The 17771-nt window shown below is 44.7% G+C and overlaps 1 protein-coding gene across 3 annotated transcripts in view; it reads left to right on the plus strand.

Annotated features, from left to right (window-relative positions):
- MTUS1 (microtubule associated scaffold protein 1) overlaps window positions 1-17771 on the plus strand; it is a 129853-nt gene that overhangs the window by 107037 nt on the left and 5045 nt on the right. For 2 of the 3 annotated variants that reach the window (XM_068137491.1, XM_068137492.1), the window contains 6 exons: window positions 2651-2717; window positions 11717-11931; window positions 12467-12572; window positions 13550-13623; window positions 13731-13826; window positions 16991-17107. In XM_068137491.1, the coding sequence (XP_067993592.1) occupies window positions 2651-2717; window positions 11717-11931; window positions 12467-12572; window positions 13550-13623; window positions 13731-13826; window positions 16991-17107 (675 nt within the window). Of the gene's footprint in view, window positions 1-1666; window positions 1814-2650; window positions 2718-11716; window positions 11932-12466; window positions 12573-13549; window positions 13624-13730; window positions 13827-16990; window positions 17108-17771 lie in introns of those variants that run through there. The other variant, XM_068137493.1, reaches the window with a different exon arrangement.

Here is a 17771-nt window from a genome sequence, read left to right on the forward strand (position 1 = left end):
ACAAATACAAAATGTGTGTACTGTAAGGCAGCCCTTTTGGAAACACTAACCAAACCCATTAGTGTTTTCAAAGGGTGGTCCAGCCGCTATGGTGAGGGAGAAGAATGTGAGGTGTTTCACTGACAGAGCAGGGTGGGAAAAATCAGATTCCAGGATGATTTTATGAGAATTGGAACAAAGAAAGATGATGCAGAGGAAGGAGGAGGGGCATTAAAACTAAAATAAGTCTCTGAATTTTGGAGTGTTTGTACACTAATTTAGTAATGGACAAGGTTACTTTAAGTGCTTTGGGAAAATTCCATCAGGGCCTCACAGCATGAAAATGAAAGTGCTTTGCCATTATATTTGCTTGCAGATCCACTACCTTCTTGTGTCCCAGTGTGCCAAGGTGCAGCTTAAATACCTCACTGCAGCATTCGCATTTTCACCATCAGATGCTGTGTCCGTAGTAGGAACTGATGTTTCACAGGGGTGAGATGACTCATCTCTCCTTCCTGAGCAGGGAAATGGGGAAGAGCAGGGCAAGTCCTTTCAATAACCGAGCTCTGCTCTCCTGAGAGTTTACCATGGAGGGCAAGGCGTGGTTTTCAATCTTAGCCACTGTTACTGTAAAAAGCTTCTAAGTGTTCAATGTAAAGCTGCAGCACATCTACATAGTACCCCTGCCAGTGTGTCAGTGTCCAAATAACTCTTTAAGACTGCTTAAACTGCAGTGATTAAAGGGGGATCTTTCCCATACAAGGTAAAAAATACAAATATTTCCAGTAAAGGGCTGGCCCTTTTATCTAACCAGGTTTGTTGGTGTTTTTTTCAGCTGAAGAATAATTTTCTATAACAGCAGATGAGAGTGCATAGTATAATAATCACTCATTTTGATTAGTCTTGTCAGACCTCAGTACATGACTGGTTTCTGGTTGCTCATTCCCTGACTTTCTTTCTTAAGAATGGTGTATTTTACTGCTTTGTTTGTTCTGCAGGCAGGCAGTGGGTATTCTCACCTCTAGGATGGGATGCTCATAACTGGGGGACCTGCAGTGAGAGTGGCCAGGGGGACAAATGGGGAACCTGCTGTAACAGTGAGGTTTCCCCTGAGGGAAATTGGTTGCAGGTGTGGCCCTGACAGTATGTGGTTAGTTGTGCAGTGGCTAATGAAAAGGCCAAAGTGATTTTGGGGCCAGTGAATTATTTGTGAGTTTCCTAGTGTGCCCTAGCTGAAGGGAAGGCATGCAAAGTGAGTTTCAGGCTCTTTGCGTGCGCATGGGCTGTGAACGCAAGCCTGGGCAGGGACAGCGGCAAGGCTGTTCTCTGTCTCTCCCATTCAGCTCAGGCCTCCCGTGGCTTATTTTTACATCCACAAATGCAGCGTGCAAGCAGCGTACAGCAAGCTCGAAACAGCTAAAAATAAGCTCCATTATCTGCAGGGAAGGGCAGCGGTCCCTTTGCCACCCTGGCTGCTGTTGGAGCGAGCAGAGATCGATCAGTCGCATGTCTGGGGCTCGCCTTTCATAAAAGAAGGGCTGTGGCTTTAAGTGCTCGCTGGCTGCCTGTGCCAATTGCAGAAGCTGCAGTATCTGCCGCTGTTGGAGCGATCGGCGCGGAAGTGGGATAACCTGCAGAGGCAAGGTCCAGCCTTCAGCAAGGTCCAGTGCTCAGCACTGCTGCTTGGCCATGGCCAAACCATCCTGGCCGGTGGTTCTGCCACCTGCACGTCGCCTATGAGTGCCGGGGGGGCCGAGTGGGGGGCTGCTGGAGCTGGAAGATGGGCTGCTCTAGCAGCAAACTGTGCCTCTATTCTCAGTGTGCTGCAGCAAGGGTAATGAGTATTTGTTTTGCGGTGCTTCTCCGGTGGCCGGGAGCTGCATGGGAGCTTGGCCATCAGCAAGGTGGAAGTGCCCTGGCAGTGGGAAGCCTGGACCTGGTCATTCCTCTGCCATGGCTATGGGTGTGAGGTGCCGAGCCCTGGCGCAGCTCTGTGCTGTGGTCGTGGCTGGGCTTCTCCTAGCGGGGCAGAGGAGCCTGGCTAGGCACCCTTACCTGGCTGAGGTGCAGCTCCTAGGCAGAGCAGGGAGATGGGTGCTTCTGCTTGTGGTGAGAACAGATTTGTGGTGATTTGTCTCAGTATGAGAGACAGCATATCTAAAGTAAGAGCTGTGAGCAGTGGGGAGTGGGTTGTATTCAACTTTGAGTAGAGCTGTGCCTTTCCTCAGTGAAAGACTGAGCATTTAGCAGGTTTTGTTTTCGTGTTTGAGTAAGCTTAAGATAAATATTTAATGCATGTGTTCTTTGTATATTTACTGTACTTTTGTGTCCTTCACAGCTATTGGTTGATTTGTTCTGGAGGCTTATGTTGCTACACCCATCATAAAATATATAATTAATTGCTGCAAAGTAGGATTCTAATTGCAGTGTTATCCTGGAAAAAGCTGTTCTTTGTTTTAAAGTATAACTTCCTTAACAACAGAGAACATCTGTGTATTTTGTAACAACAGAACTGTTATCCTAAATGATTCATATCTTGGCTTCTTGCTCCTCTGTCATTTTCCACAGAACCCCTGTAAGTTAATTTTTGGAAGGGCCCTGCTCAGATCTCTAGTAACCAAATGTTTCATTTTGTTTGTGTGTGTGTGTGTGTTTGTTTTTCCCTCTGCAGAGGGAGGAAGCACTGAAACAGCAGAAAGAGTTATCTCAAGAACTAGTTAACCTTCGAGGAGAACTAGGTAAGAATTTATTTTTGTATTCTTTATGAGAACAGAAATGCAGCAAAACAGATGTGCAGAGAGGCAGATGCCCTGGTATTGTAATGGCAGTCATTTAATTCCCTGACTGAATTCTGCTCAGATGCTTTAATCGCTGCATTTCTCTGGAGCCCTGACAGCGTGACCCCAGGTTCACCGAATTCCTGGCACTAGTCTGACTGCGCCTAGTGGGGCCTCCTTGCAAAACATGCCTGATGACCAAAGCACTCCCTTGAAAGTGGGAGGATGCCTGACAGTATATATACTTCTGTTTGATCCTCAGTTTACTTGTACAGTGTCTTCTCAAGGTTTGCTGGCAAAGAATGCATAAACTTTTCCATCATCTGTGCAAAATCAGCGCTTTGCCTTTGTGGCTCGCAGGTGAATGAGTGTAGAATTAGCAGAAGGAAATGCTGTTGGGCTAATGAGATAAAAATCTTTGAACTCATCCTAGTGGACAGCTATAATACAAAATTGAGCTATAATGTGCAGGGGCCGGTTTTATAGGCTTTGAAGCTCGATTTAACGCCATTTATTGGTAACCATATAACTCAGTTGAACTCAGAGAAGAATCATCTTACGGTGTGCAGAAAGTCATTGGCTTGAAAATGAGAGCACTTGAAAGTAAAGCTGGAGTTCTAGAAAAGCACACTTCTGTTATGGTGAAACCCTAAAAAAAAAGCTAAGGGAAGAAAAACCTTTAAAAAATAGAAGTAATACATGTGAGCAGTTTCAGTTACTACTGAAAAGTTGGAAGTGTTTATTTTCACAGGTTTTGGAAGTCGAGTATTGTTTCAGCCTACACGGAGTGTGACTGTAGGTGGTGTTGCATGCAGATGGTACACTTACTCTGTGTTTTGTAGCACTGATTAATAAGGTGGATATTCCCCAGCAAATACTCAAGAGCTGGAAGTGTGGGGAGGAAGGGGAGGTTTCCCTGTCTTCCCAGCTGAAGCCACAGGGTGCAGCTTCCCCACTTGACATGATTACTCTCAAACAGTTTAGAGGGTTACGCTAAAATGCAGCTTTCTAGGGGCTTTATTTGATGCTGCATAAACCTGCAGATGTGTGAGTGGGGTGTATCAGAAGCAGAGAATGCCTTGCAGCCTCAACAGATAAGAGTACCAAAGACACAGCAGAAATGTTGTAGCATTTTTCTTTCTTAGAAGCTCAGTACTAAAAATGTGTTTTTTCTAGAGCTTGGTGCAATCTGGCATCTCTCAAGCTGCAGCTTTTAAAATTCTAACTGGAACAGGGTGCCCAGGGAGGTTGTGGATGCCCCCTCCTTGGAGGTGTTCAAGGCCAGGTTGGACAGGGCTGTGAGTAGTCTGATCTAGCAGAAGGTATCCTTGCCTATGGAAGTGGGGTGGAAATAGATGCTCTTTAAAGTCCTTTTCAACCCAAACCATTCTATGGAGAACCTGGATTGCAGTGTTGCAATCATTTCGGGCAGGTCTCAGTAGGGGCTGGCTTTGAAAGAGCCTGGACTTCCTCAGCCTTTGTGTCCCTCTGTCCTGCCTTGTGACAGCACTGCTTCCCAGGCAGCCATGCACTGAGCCACAGGGTGAACTACCTGGGGATGTAAACCAGCTGAAGGAGCACTGGTGCTCAAACAAATAAAGGAGAAGGAGCAGCAGGATGAAAGGGTTGTGTCCTCTATCAGCTGCAGTCAGTCACCCTGCAGTGACAACAAACAAACTGGAGCCTTTGTCAAAATCAGCCCCTTGTATTCCTGTGATGTTGTGTTCTAAACATTCATTTTTTAATGTACATCCATATGGCTTTCTGGGCAAACCCATTTGTTTACCTTATCAAGAAAATGACTTCAGAAGGATTGCTGTTGGAACAAGAAGTCCCTACTCTTCCATGTGCCTGCATAATTCGTTAATTTTTTCTTTCCTATATTGTTTTTCCTTTGTCAGCCTGGGTACTGTTTGTCACATATCAGGAAAGGCAGAATTCAGCTTAAATAGGCAGACCAAATGCTAGCCAGCTTCTTTTGCCCATTATCACTTCTTGGGGTGTTTTGATTTTGGGGTGGGTTGGTTGGTTGTTTTTCAAAGCTTGGCTCTTTCTAAGGGTGCCTTACTCTTAAATGAGCTACCCATAAGCTTGCTATGATTAACAGCCTCCTGAGCTGGTCTGTGGCATTACTATTGCAAGAATATGCCATTCAGTAGACTGAAAACTAGGAAAACACTCAAATGCATCTGAGCTTGATGGATCTGTGATACTTAAATGCACAGAGCTGTCAGGCAGGGATCCTGGCTGGCATGCTGCTGGATAAGGTCTTCAGTCATTCCCCTCACAGAGCTGATCTTACTGGGTCAGCTCCACAGGAGCATTTGAGTGGCAGCCTCAGGCTCACTTCCCTTTGTAAGGTTTCCAGACCATGGTTTCAGTGAAGCATTTATCTTCATGCAGCTCCTTTGTCTCAACCACGTCACACGTCTGGCCTGTCTGTACTTCTTTCTGCAGCACATAAAGGGAGTGAATTTAATCACAGAAATAGAAAACTATACAGCTCTTCAATTCCATCTGGCCTTAAAAAGATGTTTCAGAAATAAAATTAAGAAAAAGAAATAAGCCACCCAGAGCTCTCCTGTTCACAAGGTGTGAGAAAAGCATTCTTGTTACAGTAGCTTTAATCTGTTTAAATAGGCACCTGCTAATCAGCTTTCACCTGCCACTGTTAAATGGATATAGCTGAACTTAAGGTTTCCATAGGCTGTTTTGACATAAGTACCACGATTTTTGATTCACAGTATTATCTAGGCTCAGACTGGCTTAGGTGGTTAAGTATAGTTTGAATCTTACTTTGGCCGTGTGCACATGTGTATGTTTTATGTTGAGCTCCAGCTGCTGTGCCTGAAGTGCCTGTTGGTTTGCTGTTTGGGAGCAGGCAGTCTAGGAGGAGGAACCAGGTGTGCCCATCTCAGTGTAGTCTGCACCCTGCTTGTTGCCACAGTTGAGAGTAACATGAAATCTCCTGCAGCTTGCACCCTGCCCAGTTTGGATTCCTCCGTTTCTTGCTTTGAAGTTTAATTGTGTGTGTTCCCAAGCTTCTTGATTCTCCTGGCAAAACCAAACTGACTTGCTGGCAAATTGTCTGTTTGGCAGAGTTACTGTGTATGAATGAGCCTTTCTACCGGAATACCTCTTGGTTTAATGATTTAAATAAGTATTAGGATTCCAGAACCTGCCTTTGACAGCAACCCCGTGGCTGTGCAGAGCGTCGGGTGGGTTACTGGACACAGTTTTCTGCTCTCAGTAGCTGGAAACTTGTGCAGTGATTAGCAGTGATAAAATGTTCGGCAATGAGCTTTGCCAGAGGACTTCAAATTCATCAACACTCAGGTTTTCAACTAGAGTTTCCTTAAAAATCTCTACCCACAAAGAATGCTTGAATGTAAATACCTTAGTTCTGGGAGCCTGGAGCAGGTACAAATGCCCCACTTACCAACCTGTTTCCCTTATGAAGGTGCAAAGCAGCATAGAGTATTTCTGGTTACTGGTTTAATTACGTAAGTAGAAATTGCAAGGGCTGCATGTTTCTTCAGAGGTACGAAACTACTCCTCTAAATTAATTGTGCAGCCCATTGTTTCGGAGCCTCTTTGCAACTCTGCTGGATGTGCTCCAGCTCAGTCCTGCTACAAAACAGCAGGTGCAAAGCTGACTCAGCCCATGCCTGCCTTGGCCATTTTGAAGATTTTCATTTGTGAGCCTTTTTTCAGCAGGCTGAAGGGGGCTTGCATGTACCCTGTACAGCCAGATGCTGTACCCCTCCCTCTCCCCTCCATTTGCTGCACTGAATTGATGAATGCTGTTTTCCTCCAAATACCTTAATGCTGGGGGTTTATTAATAAATGACCTTTCAAATGTGTTGGAGGTTGGAATAAAAAAGACTGTAGTGTTTTACAGACAGGTGGAATGAAAGTGGTTTTGCAGGTTTTGGTGAGCCTTAAAAATACATAATAGTAGGTAGATATGTCTATTAAGTATCTGGGGCAGGGCCTAACTTGCCTTGAGTTGTACACTTGGTTGCTTGCTAATGCTGTAGTGTTTGCAGCACTAAAGGATAAGAACTAACTTCCAGGTAGGTATCTGAATGCTTCACATGTATTCAACCACACTCCCTCAAATGTAGCTTAAAGAGTGCTTTTTGGGTCTACCTGCTTCATTTCCACTTGCCCAAGAACAAAACCAGGAAATGTAGTTTAACATCCTGTATGTTTAAGCTCCTAGAGGTAACACCAAGAGAAACTTGGTCTTTATTAGCTAACTATTTTTGTTAATTACTTGGAGAAGGGAGAAGAGCCTTTGTGGCTACAGCAGACTTGCTCATCACCAAAGCATACACAACAGATCTTGCCGTGTGAAATATAAAGTTAAGTGCCGAGGTTATGCACCAATACATGCCACCATACTAAACACTTTGTTTTCTGGTAATTATCCTTTTTCACATTGCCCACATCCATTAAAATGCTGCTGGTTTACTCTCCTAGTGCCCTCTGTTTCATATTGTCAGTCTAATGGATTTTCATAAATCATAACTAGAGCAGTGAGTGACTTAGCCAAATTTATAAGGATAATTTATTTCAAAACAGCCTAATTTAGGGTTCAAAAATAACAATCCACTGGGGTTTATCTTGTTGGAGCTGTGGTGTGGTGGCTTTTAGGGAAACCTAAGCTGGAAGAAAGCTTTTGTATCAGCATTTTAGCTGTGCAGGCTGAATTGGATGATGAAGTGTTTTATAATTGAAAATCAGGTTTTGTAATAAGGAGAGATTGCATAATTTAGTATCCTGTCTCTTGGCAACTTTTACTGGAAATATGAAATAGATTTCTTGGGGATACTACAAAATAAGATGACTTTTGTGGTCCTTCAGCTGGTGCCACAGTTCCTGTGGTTTGGATGCACTGCTGTTTGCACAGTTGCAGGGAACTGCCATGTGCCTGGTTCTCTGTACTTCTCTCTTTTTGCAGGCATTTGGTTTATAGTTCTGGCACACAAAGCTTTGCAATGGAATACTCCAGGTGCAGTTGGCCATTGTTACTGTTATAGGTTAATGTCCTTTTCACAAAAATCTGGGTTTCTGAAGATACACTATTACCACAGCTGGGAAACTTCCCACCCTAGCCAGAGGTTGTGGTTCTGCCCAGAACTAGACTCTCTATATAGAAGGAACAAGTGTTAAGAAGCCTAAAGGTCTTTTCCAACCTGGTTTTCTCTGTTTGTTCTCTCTCTGTTCGTTCTCATCGTGTTCCCTGCTGTAATGGTACTGGGAGAGATGGTGTTGTATGTCTGGGAGGAGAGGCTGGGACAACCAAGTGGGGGGGGGGGGGGGGGGGGGGGGGGGGGCAATATTAATGGCTTTGCTGTTTGAATAAAAAAAGTAAATCTTGCTTCTGGCTGCCAAGTGCTTTATCTTTAAAGCTTGAAACCATTTAGTGTTACAGATGAGATTGGACAAATCTTTGAATCTCTGTAGCTTGACTTTCAAGTGCTGTTGGACCATTTGTCTCCTGTTGTTTTTCTGCTCAGTCTGCGGTCTGTTATAATGCATGGTGTAATGATGATGTGGAATTGTGGAGGGAAGTACTTTAGGGAGGGAGAGGAAGCACAATTGTGCAGAAAGCTCTGAAGCATGCTCTTTAAGTGTCTCTGAAGTGGATGAGAAGTCAAAACAGAGATTTGTGTGTGCACTACAGGGAGAGCACAGGTTCCAGGTACAATTTTTTTCTTCAAAATTAAGCACCAGTTCTGTGAGGAATACTCAATTTGCCATCAAGTTTGATTAGTCAGGAGTTTTGCACCCCTGCATGAACAAAGTTAAGGGCTAAGCTGCCTTTTTTCAGTTCTTGTCCTTTTCTTAAACCTGGGCACCGTGGAGTCACAGAATTGTCAGGGTTGGAAGGCAGCTCAAGGATCATTTAGTTCCAACCCCCCTGCCATGGGGGGGAACCTCACACTAGATCAGGTTGCTCAGAGCTATATCCAGCCTGGGCTTAAAAACCTCCAGGGATGAGGCTTCCACCACCTTCCTGGGCAACCTGTTCCAGTGTGTGACCACCCTCATGGGGGGGAACTTCTTCCTAACATCCAATCTGAATCCACCCATTGCTACTTTTGTTCCGTTCCCCCTAGTCCTATCACGACCTGATACCCTAAAAGGTCCCTCCCCAGCTTTCTTGTAGGCTCTCTTCAGATACTGGAAGGTCACAGTAAGGTCTCCTTGGAGCCTTCTCTTCTCCAGACTGAACAGCCCCAACTCTCTCTGTCCTCATAGGAGAGGTGCTTCAGCCCTCTGATCATCCTTGTGGCCCTTCAGTCTGGAGATGGATGGGTCTGTGCAAAATACTTGTTGCACTCACTTGAATCTCGTTCAGGGACAAATCTTGGCTTGCAGGACTTCTCATAATGTCAAATTGACACTTCTTTGATGTATTTGTTGAAACTAGGCACATAGTTCCCTGCACCACTGTGATACTGAGAGCTCACTGGTGGTGTGGTGGTTCTGCTTCTGGTCTGGATGGCAAGGATTCAAGTCAGGCTTGTGATTTGCAAGCAAGCATTGCAGCCTCCAGCTTTGTGGAGGCCAGGTGTTGCCTTCAGGGTAACACACCATTCAACTGCCAATGCAAGTCTGAAAAGTTATTGTTTGCCTTTGTAACATTAGTCCTCATAAATCTGAACAGTGAACTGGCTGAACAAGAAGTGATGTGTCTGTTTTCTTTGACAAAGGTGTGGTTTGCTATTTGCTTTTTTCTGAAGTGCTTTTGCATCATCTGAAGTTCTGTGTGCTGACACTTTAAAGATAAGACAATGACAGGCAGCACATTCTTTTAGCTGAATGGAGGCAAATAGATAGCTGCAGCCTCACAAATGAAGAATTAGATGCTCGCTTCTTCCTCTGTTGGTTTTAAAGGAAGTGGATCATTTGAAGCATTTTGCTACAGTTATCTCAAACGAGGCATGTGACTTGCCTGTCTCTCAGCTGTGCCCTCCTTCCTCTGCTGTAGATGGTCAGGTCTGTTCTGTGTGTGTTTGGCTGTGTAGTGTCTGTTTGGCTTGCTGCCTAGTTCTTTGCATTATAAAATAATGGTCCCTACCGATGATGTTTCCTCTTCCCCAAAACCATGGCAATGCAGAGCATATTCAATAACTTTGTCAGTGTGATGTGACACAAATGTGAATGCCAACTGTTCATTTTTTTTTCCCCAAAGGGACCAATTATAATAGAAGAAAGATAAGGAAATAAAAAACTGTGTTGGTATAGAAAGTAGTATATTTCCATGTAGACATGAGGTAACTTTTTTTTCACTCTAAGGGTGACAGAATACTGGAACAGGCTGCCCAGTGGGGTTGTGGAGTCTCCTTCTCTGGAGATATTCAAAACCTGCCTGGATGTGTTCCTCTGTGATGTATTCCAGGTGATCCTGCTTTGGCAGGGGAAGGTTGGACTAGATGGTCTTTTGAGGTCCCTTGCAACCCCTAACATTCTGTGATTCTGTGAAATCTACTTGTGTTGCAGAGAATGTTGTGGTACATTTCAGCTGAGTTGCACTGTTGCCAGTCACAAAGTGAACAGCTTGGCTTAAATCTGTCCTGATCAGCAGATCTTTTTTACATGGTCCTAGCACAGAGCTAAGACTGCTCTTAAAACTAATTCAGGAAGACACACTTGCAGACTGATTTCCATGCAGTACAGCTCACTTTCTTATGCTTTCTAGTTCAACTGCAGGTTCCAAGTGAGTGCAAGTATAATTCATTGCATTCCTCTTGCTCTTCATGAGCAGGGAATCAGGCACTTGTGTAACTCGAGGCACACTGCTTGGGGCAGGCTGCTTTCCCTAGTGCCAAGCCCAGTACTGCTTTGGGAATTGGTCCTTGGATATTCTGTGATTTATCTATCTTAAGATTCAAACACAGCTGTGATGAGAATTTCCTGTACTGTCTGTAGAAGAATCCTTGAATCTTCCCATGCTTTTACATAGGGTTTATATTTATCCTGCTCAGGCAGCATGCCAAGCTGCTATCAAGTGTATGCATGCATGACTTCTCCTGTATCTGACTGAAGATCAAGTTGATGTTTTAGTTGATTTTTCTCATAAGCAGACACTCATCTGACTGATTTATTTTAAACCAAACGCTAGAGAAGCAATTTTGCTTCAGGTTAGTGTCCGCATGCTCGTCTTTGAGGTCCTGTTTTACCTTGCTTCCACAGTATCACAGTGATACTTTGTGGCTTTGTGTGCAGCTAGAGCTGCCTAAGGTTCTTGCTCCAGTCATACTAACAAGTAAGGAAATGTCTCCTCCCTTTTCAGTCTCTCTGACTGGAGGTGGGAATGCTGAACTGCAAACTCAGAAGTGCAGGTTACAGTCTTCTGCTTTGCCTTTTATTCAGCTGTAAATATGGGGAGACAAACCTAGTCAGTCTTTGTAGCTGACCTGCGTTGATGTAACTAGAACTGCACAGCTGTTTTTTCTGTTTTCTTACTGCTCTGCACTTTCTGCCTGAAACTATTCTGTATCTTGCATACTTAAGTGTCTTGGGCCCATGCATATTGGCAGTTTTGCATCACTCTATACGGGGCAGTCCATGTCAGGCTTAGAATTTCTTCTCTGCTGCATGTTTGAATGTGAGTAATGTCAGCTAAGTGGTTTATATACAAAAAAAGCTAAGTATGCTGGCAAATACTCTACTGAAATGAGGTCAAATTAGGTGAAGTAGTAAATCCAATTACTTTCTCCTTTTTTTGAGCACTCCAGTGTCTCTTGTGAGAGATTAATTCTGTTATGTCATGACAAACTGTCACTCTCATGCTTTCTATATGGCATGTTGGTTTAACTAGATTCAATTAATTCTCAGCATGAGACACACTGAACCCAACAGTTTTTGCAAGAATCTTTTCATGTGTCCTTTTCATGGATAAATTCTGTTTGTTTTGGTTTTTTCTTTTCTTTTGGTATCTTCAGTCACCACTTCTGCAGCGTGTGAGAAATTGGAGAGAGACAGGAATGAGCTGCAAGTTGCCTATGAAGGGTATTTGCAGAAGTTAAACCAGAAACATGACAATGATTTAGCTGAGCTGGAAGAGAGACTTAAACAGTTCTACACTGCAGAATGTGAGAAACTCCAAAGTATCTGCATTGAAGAAGCTGAAAAGTACAAAGCCCAACTCCAGGAGCAGGTTTGTGACACTCTAAGTAGAAATGCTCTCTAGCAAGTGCTTTCTGTTACAACTGAGCCTTTAGAGAATCCTGGGGTTTGCTGTTAATGGAGTTATATATCTAATGTGCAACCCTTTCACTGGAAGTATGGAAATACTGCTGCACTAAGCTGTCCTGATATTAACCTTGTGTTTAAATGTGGTGGAGATTGCTTGTGGCCTGCAAGCCTTCACTGACTTCTACAACTCCGCTGGATGTTTGAGGCAACTTCAGTTTTAAGGTTTACAGAAGCACACCCCTGGTCTGTGACCTTGCCTTGCAATAGCTCCACATGAGAGAGACACATACCACCCTGTTGGGAGTGGTCAACTGTAAGGCATCATTCTCATTGATTGTATTGTGTTGTATGTGGTTTAGCTTCTCCTGTGACCATCTGTTCAGTCCTGCTAAGACCTTTTTAATGTACTCAACATACTGCAGGAAGCCATTGGAACTATACTCTAACAAGGGTTGACATATGTAAGCAGGGGGGAAAATGATGTGGTCGTATTGCAGGTGGACAACTTAAACATCACGCATGAAAACCTGAAGCTGGAACTTGAAAACAGCCACTCAGAAAAAGTAGAGGAGCTGAAAAAGGAGTACGAGTCCTCTTTTTCAGGCAAGTATTTTGTATGCAAGTACATACACTGTAGTGCTGCTAGTCACAAATGAAAACTCAAGCTTTTTCACCAGTTTGTCCACTGTGTTGTTCTTGGTGGTCAGCTGTCTTTAAAAAAGTTGGCTGAACTCCTCTTTTGGAACTGAACATATCTCAATTTATATACAAAAATAACCCTGATCCCATTGTAGTTGAATTAAGCTTTCTGACCGGTATAAGAGCGGAGATGACTTTTCCTTTCAGTAAGGTTTGCAGTCTGCCCTCAATCTCGTGTTAATGAGTAACTGCTTCCACCCCTGTAGTTCTATAAAGAGCACCTCAAAACTGGAATTGAGGAAAATTGGGGTTGTGTGCTTGCCAGACTGACAGGGGAAGATTGAGAAGTATTTTACACAGCTTACAGTGTGCTGGGGCAAAAGTTGTTTTTCAAGGAGCGTGCTTAGTTTTAAATGACATTGCATCTAATTGATTCAAGTGATGGTGATTTCCATTGTCCCTCTTCCTCCGTTTGATAACCAAATCTCCAGTGTTACTTATGCGTTGTTAAAACTGGTGATGCTTCCACTGAAATCAAAGAGCAAATTCCTCTGGCATCTCCAGAGCAGGAAAGGAAATGTTTTAGTGGAAGTATTTGGAATTCACAATTTCAGTTTCTACTATTTGCTATAAGAATCTCTCAGCTTTGCCATCTGTGGCTCTCGTGCTCATCATCCATTTGCTGCATGTAGGTGAATGCTTTCAAAAGTGTCTGCTGTCACTGTCAGCTAACGAAAAGATATGCAAGGGAGCGATCAACAAATCCAAAGCAGCAATAAATCTGGTACTTTGTCCATACCCTGGGGATCAGTTGATGATAGATGTAGTCACTGCCTCTGCATCTGTGTACATTGTGTATTGGCTGGCTTTCTGTGCTGCTGCTTTTCAAAACGTTATGTCTTACGTGGTATTGAAAATCCTGCCAAAACCATTTGTTGCAGAGCTCAAGAGTGCCCATGAATCTGAAAGGAAGCTGCTTGAAGATTCCTTTAAAGAGAAGCAAGAATTGCTAGAGGTTTGTTAAGGATCATTGGGGTCATTGCAACAGCCTAAGACTTAAAAGGCATTGTGGAGATGAGCACCGAATTCTTGACCTAACTATACAATGTCTTTTAATTGCAGAAAAAAATCGATGAATTAAAATGTGAAAATGACTCCCTGAGTGAGAAGTTGAAATTAGAAGAGCAAAAACAAATAGCCAAAGAAAAAGCCAATCTTGTAAGTGTTGAACTTCCAAGAATAATGCAGATGAGCAGACTTTGTAAGCCTGGGTTTATTTTACTGCACCATTTGCAATCGAGCCTGATGGTGCTCCCATACCGATTAATATTTTATGTAAATGGCTCGCCTGCCAGAAGTTTTCACAAGCACTACACTGTTGTGTATTAACCTTACCCACTATAAATCCATACAGCTGTTGAGTAAGTCAGTGATGCAAGTTACAGCATAAGCTATATTGAAGACCTGTGCCCTACCATAGCTTTCTGCCAGGCAGTCAATAAATGGCATCATGAGCTGTGTAGGCTTTAGAAGACTTAGTGCAAACCCTCCTCTCCTGCTTGAGTCTTGAATGTATTTATTCAAAAGTCAATTCATACTTACTGCAAATTTATCCTTCAGATAGACAGGAGAATTTATTTTCTCCTGTCTTTCTTCCCAAGGCTGCTGCTGTCTGGGTTGCTCCTGAGTGCTCGGAGGAGGTTTCTCGTGCGCTGGGAGTGTCAGACGCAGGCATATCTTTCTGGTTACCTGGAAATAACTGGAATGCCACTAGTATTGCTTATCCCACAAAGAAATTCCACACTGAAAAACTCATGTAGGTTTCTAGTAGAAGTTGTCCTCGTTTTCACTGGAATGTGAAGCAGTGACAGGAAAAAAAAAATGAATTATTCTAGTGGCAGGACAGAGCTGCTGCAAGAACCATCTGCAACCACAGTATGTTGCTGTGGTTGGGAGAGATGACACCAAAGAGAACATGTTGTACACTTGGGAGTTTGAGCTGCATTCCACAGACATGCCCTTACACAGCTGCAAGTGCACTTTGCATCCTGACAGTGTAAGACACGTCATGAGCTTCAGGCTTCTCTATAGATAAACACAGATTTTGCCCACTATAATATTTTGTACTGAACACAATTCTGCACTATAGAATTCCCACTACTCATTTGAAGACAGCTGTATCTACACAGCTGTACACAGCTGTATCTGTGTATGCATACACAGGGAGAGTGATTGCCCATTGGAATGGGCTGCCTGGGGAGGTGGTAGAGTTGCCATCATTGGAGGTGTTCAGGAGAAGACTTGACAGGGTGCTTAGTTGCATGGGTTAGTTGATTAGGTGGTGTTGGATGATAGGTTGGATGCGATGATCTTGAAGGTCTCTTCCAACCTGGTTTGTTCTGTTCTATCTCCAACTCTCCAGTATTACTCAGTGTCACTTGTTATTCCCAGCATTTTTGCTAAAATCTTATGCAGGCCTTTTGGACCTTTTATCTGGCTCTGTGTTTTACTATGAGTAGCTCATGTGGTGGCTCAGCTGCAACTTCAAAAAGACATTTTAAGACTATTGGGGTAGAGGAGGGAAGTTAAAGATACATTTTGAACCCACTGGATTTAAACTGTTTAGGATCCCTTTTCTTGCTAACTCCTGGATTCCACATAAAGCTTAGAAAAAGGAGGACTGAAGTTCAAATTGTCTGCTGCCTCCTCTGGGGCAGCGTGAGGCACTCTCATGGACTTCTTTTCAAAAGCAGAAATGAAGCAATCACTCATGCCACCGTCCTGAAAAACAGACAGGGGAATGAAATGTGTAGATAAGGCCCTCATTACCTGTGAAATGTTCTGGTTTTCTCCTTGTGGATCTGCACCCCACAATCCTGCAGGCATTGCCTTCTGAGTCTTAGGTTTCTGATGCAGCACTGAAGCTGTTACTCAGTGTGCCACACCAATATTCTTACCCAAATATGCTCAAACAAGTTTTGTTTGTTTTCCAGAGAAACTTAGTTACACAACTTAATCATTGATTGGTTTCTATTTCTTTTCCACTCAAGGCCACCTGGAAATGGACTGAGATTTGCTTTATTTCTCCCTATTTTTGCCTGTGACTTTGCCCTTGAAATCTGGCAAATATAATTTACTTTGTGTGTTTAATTCTTCACTGTAGGACAGCTCTGACCCTGCCCTGGCCCCTGCCTGCTCTCCCCTCCGGCCCCTGCCTGCTCTCCCCTCCGGCCCCTGCCTGCTCTCCCCTCCGGCCCCTGCCTGCTCTCCCCTCCGGCCCCTGCCTGCTCTCCCCTCCGGCCCCTGCCTGCTCTCCCCTCCGGCCCCTGCCTGCTCTCCCCTCCGGCCCCTGCCTGCTCTCCCCTCCGGCCCCTGCCTGCTCTCCCCTCCGGCCCCTGCCTGCTCTCCCCTCCGGCCCCTGCCTGCTCTCCCCTCCGGCCCCTGCCTGCTCTCCCCTCCGGCCCCTGCCTGCTCTCCCCTCCGGCCCCTGCCTGCTCTCCCCTCCGGCCCCTGCCTGCTCTCCCCTCCGGCCCCTGCCTGCTCTCCCCTCCGGCCCCTGCCTGCTCTCCCCTCCGGCCCCTGCCTGCTCTCCCCTCCGGCCCCTGCCTGCTCTCCCCTCCGGCCCCTGCCTGCTCTCCCCTCCGGCCCCTGCCTGCTCTCCCCTCCGGCCCCTGCCTGCTCTCCCCTCCGGCCCCTGCCTGCTCTCCCCTCCGGCCCCTGCCTGCTCTCCCCTCCGGCCCCTGGTAAACAATGCCAAAAAAGGGAAAATAAAAAAGCAAGGCCTAACTTGCTATACTGTAGCTAAGTCATGGTTGTAGAGCAGTGCAAGATTTTTATGTGCAGTTGCATTGTTGGGCTTTAAGAAGAATGTAAACTTGGAAATTGTCTGTGAAGACTCAAAGTAGGGAGAATCAGCTACAGTCAAGTTCATCCCTTTAAATTTCTGGTGTTTTTTTTAACTACTCCAGCATCTGAAAACTCTTCAGATGTTTACTCTAATTATCTCTTGGGATGGGTTATGAGTAATGAGAAATAAATCTTGGAACTCCTAGCCATAAAGGAAGCCTTCAGACACTCCTGCAAAACAAGTTTTGCTGTGACAGCTTTAGCGCCTTCCTGTAACTCCCAAGGGTTTTGCATGTGTGTGCTTAGTGTTTTCTGAACAGCTTCTCTGGAAAGCTACAACTACTCACCTATACCAAAGGACAAACTAAATCAGGGAAGAAAGTGGTAGCAGATCTTTTTTCACTTCTAACCTGTTTGAGTTGATTTCACAGAGAACAAGTAACTGTCCTTGCCAGAGTTATTTTCTTGCTCTTTGTAAATAGTGGAATTGTTCCTGAAATTCAGGATACTAAGCAAACTCTGGGGAATTCTTTCAGAAAAATCCACAGATTATGTACCTGGAACAAGAGCTGGAAAGTTTGAAAGCAGTGCTGGAGATCAAAAATGAGAAACTCCATCAGCAGGATATAAAGTTAATGAAGATGGAAAAACTGGTGAGTTTTCCTTGGGGTATGGCAGATGCAGATCTGCACTGTCTCGTTTATGTTCTGATAGTGAAGGCAGGGTGGTCAGACTTGTGTGCCAGGACTACTTACCATTTTTATTTAAAAGGAAACTCAGAATGGTAACAGTAACATGTTCACATTGCAGGTACACACATCCAGCTGGCAGCCAGTCACTAGTGGTGTTGCCCTGGTATCAATGATGGGTCCCATCCTGTTCAATATCTTTACTGATGATGTGGATGAGGGTATTGAGTCCATCATCAGTAAATTTGCAGATGACACCATGCTGGGGGCAGGAGTTGATCTGTTAGAGGGTAGGAGAGCTCTGCAGAGGGACCTTGACAGGCTGGACAGATGGGCAGAGTCCAAGGCGTGAGATTTAACACATCCAAGTTCTGCACATTGGCCACAGCAACCCCATGCAGTGCTACAGGCAGAGTGGCTGGAGATCAGCCAGGCAGAAAGGGACCTGGGGATGCTGGTCAATAGTAGGCTGAATGTGAGCCAGCAGTGTGCCCAGGCGGCCAAGAAGGCCAATGGCATCCTGGCCTGGATCAGGAATAGTGTGGCCAGCAGGAGCAGGGAAGTCATTGTGCCCCTGTATTCAGCACTGGTTAGGCCACACCTTGAATCGTATGTCCAGTGCTGGGCC

Source organism: Melanerpes formicivorus, unplaced genomic scaffold (assembly GCF_026170545.1).
Source record: "Melanerpes formicivorus ecotype bairdi unplaced genomic scaffold, bMelFor1.0.p_v2 SCAF_4, whole genome shotgun sequence".
Classification (NCBI taxonomy): domain Eukaryota; kingdom Metazoa; phylum Chordata; class Aves; order Piciformes; family Picidae; genus Melanerpes; species Melanerpes formicivorus.